Raw genomic sequence first — 6,576 nt, forward strand, 5'->3', positions numbered from 1 at the left:
GCCACGCCATAATCATGGAATCTTATTCACCCCATGCTTCTTCAAAACGAGGATCTCCTAGTTTCAGCCCTGTACCCATGAGATGGCTGATCTTTCCCTTTCCCTTCAACATGGCACAGACAAGTTGAGACCATTTGAGGTAGTTTTTTCCATTCAGCCTATATGCTGCCTGGATATTTTGCAATTCCCCAGGTTGTTGGGGTCGAACAATCTCCTCCGATTGTGCTGTAGCGGTCGTCTCTGCAACCTCCTACATTCTTCACGAACAATGATCTCTTGGTGATTAAGACCGATCACTCGAAACAGAAACCACCAGCAATGAAGGCTGGCAAAGGTAGAAATAAGAACAGAACCTGCTCTAAGAAATTTCAGCAATGAAGGCTGAACAGTAAAAGTGCAAAAATACTCTGTTTTTGAACTTAAAAACAGGGTAAAACAGGGTACAAAGAAGCAGCAGTATGGTCTCGACAATGAAGGCCTGTGTGAAGAGGTTTTAATCCCAGAAAAGATCTTTAGGCTCTGATAACATGACAAACTGAGAAACACTTCGTGGAAGAATTTTCTTCATATTTTGAATAATACACAAAAAGTTAGCTATATACATCAACCCTAGCAGCAGAAAATGAAATTAACTAGGTTTTATCAGATCCCATGATTCAGCCTAATTCTAGGAATACAGGCTGTTACAAAATTTCCTAAAATAGCTAACTATACACACATAGAATACAAGTCGTTAAACACGTTTTCCCACACAAAGTATACTTCCTCTTGAGACAAATTTTGGCCTTTGCTGCACTGAACAGCCTTTATACTTGAGAAACGTCAGAATTTTCAGTTCCTTGATTTGAAATTGCTTCTAAAAACAAGTCTTTACATCATCAGCTATTCTGGAGTCACTACTGGTGGTAATAATCTCATCCACGTAAACCACTAGAAGTACCACTCCATATCTATGTATCAATCATTCCTAAGATAAACAGGATGATCAGAGTACCACTTCACGAGGTCAAAGCCAGCATCCAACTTACAAACTTGTCAAAACAAACCCTGGGGGATTGCTTGATCATCTTGAGCAACATTACGCTGGAAGTTGCCCCATGCAAACCTCTTCTTCTGTCTCACCGTACAAGAAAGCATTTTAACATCTAAATTTTATGAAGGCCAATCAGAATCAGAACCCAACCAAACTCAGTTAAGACACAGGAGAGAATGTTTCTAACCACACCATATGTCTCAAGCAAACCACTCGGTCACCAACTTGGCTTTCAACCTTCTAAAAGTGTCATCAGGATAAGACATAAAAGTATTCTAGTGACAATTATTCCTTATCCAGGGAAATATCAACTCTACACCCATGGCATTTTTCTACCTAGGATTAGCAAGGCTTCAACGCAAGAGGAAGGAACAGAAACAGGGGAAACAAATCAGGCAAACAAGCAAATGATCAATAGGAAGATGAAGCAATGACACATAATTGAAAATATGACAAGTTTCTGAAATATAATGGATCTTTCTATCATAGGGGATAAGGCACCAAAATCAATAATCCAAGGGTTGGAAGATGAGGATTCTAGAAGCCCGGTTGTCTTTGAATGGACTAAATTAGCATTAGATGCGAAAGAAGAAGGCTGAACTTGGAGTTACTGGATCATGTGGATCAGAATACTCATAGAAGGATCACTATGACTATAGCCTTTGGTAAATTTGCCAAAGATGAAAATGATTTATTTGATATTATGGATGATTGGTCATGTAGGGATTGTTTCGTTTATGCTGGTTGGTCCGGTTTGTTGCTCTTCCCTTATGCCTATTTCGCTTTAGGAGGTTGGTTCACAGCTACAACCTTTGTAACTTCATGGTATACCCATAGTCTGGCCAGTTCCTATTTGGAAGGCCACAATTTCATAACTTGCCGCAGTTTCTCCCCTGTAAAACATCTGCGCATGTGTAAATGAGGTGCCCTACCTAACTGAGTATGTGCCTTTTTCATTCCGCCAAAAATCGATTTTACAGTATAGATGTTTATGACCTCCGCCCTATGCCGTGTAGCAGGACACAGTGGACAATTTACTCATGCCCCCATGTGGATGAAAACTATGATTAGGAGTGTTAAAAAGGATTCGTTTTAGAATCACTACAGCAGCAGTCTTCTTGGCCCAGGCTCTTCCCTGATCTCAACAATGATCAACATGTGATTCTCCTTCCCAAATGAGTGCAAACATGAGTACCACAACCAGCATCTCTTCTGTAACTGCTATACTCTTCCACGACCTCTCCCTGAGCCTCTGTCTCCCGCCATTACTACCTTTTCCATAGCCAGATGTAGCCCCTGCCATGGCTAAACTCTCCTTGAGAGAAGGTTGAGAGAAGAAGTCAAACCCATCTTGCATTTGCTTCATTCATGGATGGTATAAGCTCTAATACCATGTTGTGTCTGAGAAATCTAGGTTGAATAGACTGCTAACAGGAGATCAAGGTTTGACATTAGGGAATAGCAAGAGAAAGAGAGAGAGAAGAGGAGAGAGGAGAGAAATATTACAGCTAGTAGGAATCTACCTGCCAGACCAGCCTGAACCTTATAAATAAATAAGTTAATGACTAAATAACATAATATCAATAAGCCAAAAAGATCCTAACCTAGGCCTGCAAATTTACAATAGTTTCTATATTGGTTAGAGTAGTTTCTATAAAATATTTGGTCTGATTAGGAAGTTTCTCAGAATCCATTGATAAGGTTCCTTGTGCCAGATGAGTTTGAGCATTTTAATTTAACTATTGAACACAGAAGTGGTTGTTTCCTAGTGTGGAACCTGGCGGTTGGTGGCTCACTTTTAAGCAAGTAGTGCATTCACTCTTCTCCCACTCTTTAGAGGCATAAATTTTAGGGCATGTTTAGTTGGCCAACAGTTTTCATATTCCATTTTCAGTTTCCCAAAGAATTACAATATCGCCATTGCGTTTTCTAGTTTTTGAACATTTATAGAGAAATTTGGAAAACATCATTTTGTTGTTTTTTGACTTTCCTATAAATGTTGGACAACTGGAAAAACAGGTGGCATTTATGTAATTATTTAGAAAACTGGAAATGGAACATGAAAATTAGTTCCACCACAGAACGGTCCTTACTGTTTCTGAGTCTATGAAAGTCATCTCTATAGCACAGGCATCTATAAGCAAGCGCCATTGGGAAAAATGCTGTCAGACTTTAGTAATAGAGTAGATGATGGAGGGATACTCAATTGGTTTAAAGAGCTTTTGAGCATATTGGAATAGTATCATGACCTTCAAACAAGCAAAGATTGGGTTCATTCAAAAGAATGTCTTGATTTTTCCATTCTTAAAGTTAGCATCTTTGCTAAATAGCCTTGCAGTATGAATAAACTCACAAGGACCGTCCCCTTGCTTCCCTTGGCTTCTTTGGCTTCACATCTTTGGCTTGAAGGTTTGAATGAAATGAGAGTATTGGGACATTTGATTGGAATATTGTTTTATTCTAGCCTTCTCAGGACACATTGACTGATAATTTTTTATTTCTGATTAAAATACACGTCATTGTGCAAATCATCACATTCGAGTTTGTATCGAGTCATTATGGATGCATGCGCCTGTGATGTCTAAATATCTGTCATTAAGTTCACTTCCTCAGCATTTGAAGAGCCCTTGTGCAATGTCAAATACATTTATCTGAGTTAGTTTTTTATTCCTTCAGGTTATGATTTAATTTTTTTTTTTTTTTAAATTTCAGCTTCTACTTGCTGTGGGCACTAAGCTGGAGCATGTAATTACCCAGTTGGCTCATGAGGTTGCTGAGAAGCATGTAGCTATAGAAGGGGAATTGGTGGTTAAACCTTCAGATGACCATTTCTGGTTTGGTCGGCCACGCATTATCCTCTACTTGATCCATTTTATCCTCTTCCAAAATGCTTTTGAGATAGCATTTTTCTTTTGGATATGGGTAAGATGATACTTGAAGTCTCCATCTGCGCATACCCTTTAGTATTGTACTGGAAAGTAAGAATTTGGATTAACATGACCTGATATGTTCCAATCATGTGTAGGTTCAATATGGCTTTGATTCCTGCATAATGGGACAAGTTCGTTATATTGTTCCAAGGCTTATTATAGGGTAAAAAAAAACTTTGCCTCTTTCTTTTCTTTTCTTTTCTTTTTTTTTTTTTTCACCATAGACATTCTCTTTTACTTATTCCCTTCTTTTATGTATGGTACATGTTGGAATTGTGAAATGGTCTGCGGTTACAATGTTGTTCTATAATTTTTCCCACAGGGTGTTCATTCAGGTACTCTGTAGTTACAGCACCCTACCTCTTTATGCCATTGTTGCACAGGTGAGTGAAGTTGGAATTTTTACCTGATTTTAACCTTTTATGATATTTGTTATTTTCTTTGTACATTTTTGCAGGGCATAGTGTCCCACAGTTTCTTGTACCTACTTTATAAATTTTGTTTTTCTATCTAAAACCAAAGAGGAAAGAAACTCTTTGACGATTATCTTACATGCATTTTACTGTGAAATGAAGATGGGAAGTCATTTCAAAAAGGCAATATTTGATGAACATTTGCAAGCTGGTCTCGTTGGTTGGGTTCAAAAAGCTAAGAAGAAGGGGCTGAGAGCAGCAGCTAGTCAGGCAACTTCTAGCCATGGGTCTACGGCTGGAATTCAGCTAGGAAGAGTAATGCGCAAGGAGTCTGCACCAGTGGATAATGAAATTCCGTGAGTGCACTTCAGTGGAGAACACACGGATGCAGGGGAGATTTTTTCTTCAAAAGAACTCCTGCTTTGTAATATAGTTTTACGGGTTATTTACAGCTCTAATTATCTCAGAAATCAAATAAGTTGAAATGTTTGTCACCGTTATGTCTTGGCATTAAACAGCCTTTTTAAGTTCAATTATCATGTCGGTGGTTGAAAATTTTTCAAGTTGTGATTCCTGTGTGACCTTCACATGCAATTGTTGATTGTGCATCGGATTTAGCGGTAATCTTTAACCCAATTTATTTACTGTACAATATAATTTTTGTTTGCACTGCAATATCGTGGGACTGGCACTCAGTCTGGGTCAAGCCAGGAGTGTCTATCAACAGCTTCCCCCCACCCCCCCTCCCTCTATGATCTCTCTGTCTAGGTGGGTTGAGGGTTGAGGACGGGAGTGAGGGGTTGGATGCATAGCTTAACGCAAAGGAAAGAGAAATCCATATTAGACATCAAGTCGAGCTATAGGTGAAGCCACTGTTGAAAAAGAGTCTGGAAACGATGAAGGGAAAATAAGGAAATGAATAGGAAGTGGGAATGCTCATGGGCAGTCTTGGCTTTAGATTCTGCTTCCGGCAAATACCTTCCTGACTTGGGGATTGGGAATTTTGGTATAAAAATAGGACTAAGAGGTTTTGGATAAGCTGCGCACCAGCCAAATACACAATTTTAAGGCGAAGACTGTCTTTATTGAAGTTTTGGAAGGAAAATAGTTACAAGCTTGAGACAAAGGTAACTACAAAACCCACCTTGGCGAAATGAATCTTTTTTCCCTTTTGTCAATTTATGTGATCTTGAGCAATTCTGTTCAATAATTTAAGGACTATTTAAATCCTTAACATTTCCTTTCAAATTTCTCCACCCTATCCCTTTTATTGTTATTAACAGTAACTAATTCACAGCTCTTACTATTTGCTCTACATTGTAGATGTCCAAATCATCTGAGACACTACTTCCTTATCTTCTATAGGAGCTCTCTAACTTATCACAAATATGTACCTTAATTTATATTTCAACATTGTACACCCTTCAATCTTGACCTTCTCATTTTCAATAACTTTTACTATTATAATATGTTATTTCTTAGTTGCCAAACACTCCAACCAATATAGCATAATTGGTATTATATCATTCTATGAAAAAAATTTTATATAGAAATTAAGGGTATTCTTCTATAAGAATACACATTCAAAACACTTTTCCATTTTACCCATCTTATTTTAACTTGATATTACACTTTCAATTTCTCCTTCACCTTTGGTAGTTGAAAACTGAGGTAACAATAATAATATTAAAAATGTAAAGTGGATACAATGGAAACATAGCTTTGGAGTATTAGAAGGGCAACCATAGGAAATCAACTATGATTAAAAGGAAATGAATGATGAACTAAAACTAAACAATCGGTCTCCAATTAGTAGGTTGGTGAAACAATTAATTCTGTATTTTTCTTTTTCTATTCATACCTTGATTCAATCTCTAGAGACTTCTCAAATCCCATACTATAGGTTATTCAGCCCAATTTCAGAGGCTTTTACTTCATATTCCAACAAATTATTTCCCAAACCTGACACATGGCAGGACGCAATGGCTGCTTGTTTCTCAGTCAAAATTATTATGACAAAATCAGACTGCAAGACAATTACTCACTGAGTGACAATAATTACACAAGGTCTTGCAAAAAATTGGTCTACAGAGGAGTTGGTCAGCCACAACTGAACTGATCCCTCTGATGGAAAATCAAGGTCTTGAGATGAATTATTCAAGTACATCTGAAATGGTTTTAAGTGCTTAACCAATTTTCA

At 37.8% G+C, this 6,576-nt stretch overlaps 1 protein-coding gene across 1 annotated transcript in view; it reads left to right on the forward strand.

The window, feature by feature from the left end:
• LOC131147738 (MLO-like protein 1) overlaps nt 1-4,939 on the forward strand; it is a 46,845-nt gene extending 41,906 nt beyond the window's left edge. Inside the window, exons 11-14 of the mRNA XM_058097281.1 lie at nt 3,746-3,955; nt 4,059-4,126; nt 4,286-4,346; nt 4,539-4,939. Of these exons, the coding sequence (XP_057953264.1) occupies nt 3,746-3,955; nt 4,059-4,126; nt 4,286-4,346; nt 4,539-4,736 (537 nt within the window). The 3' untranslated portion in view covers nt 4,737-4,939. The remainder of the gene's footprint in view (nt 1-3,745; nt 3,956-4,058; nt 4,127-4,285; nt 4,347-4,538) is intronic.
• Nucleotides 4,940-6,576: the final 1,637 nt, after the last annotated feature.

The sequence above is a fragment of the Malania oleifera genome, chromosome 2 (assembly GCF_029873635.1).
Source record: "Malania oleifera isolate guangnan ecotype guangnan chromosome 2, ASM2987363v1, whole genome shotgun sequence".
In the NCBI taxonomy this organism is placed as follows: domain Eukaryota; kingdom Viridiplantae; phylum Streptophyta; class Magnoliopsida; order Santalales; family Ximeniaceae; genus Malania; species Malania oleifera.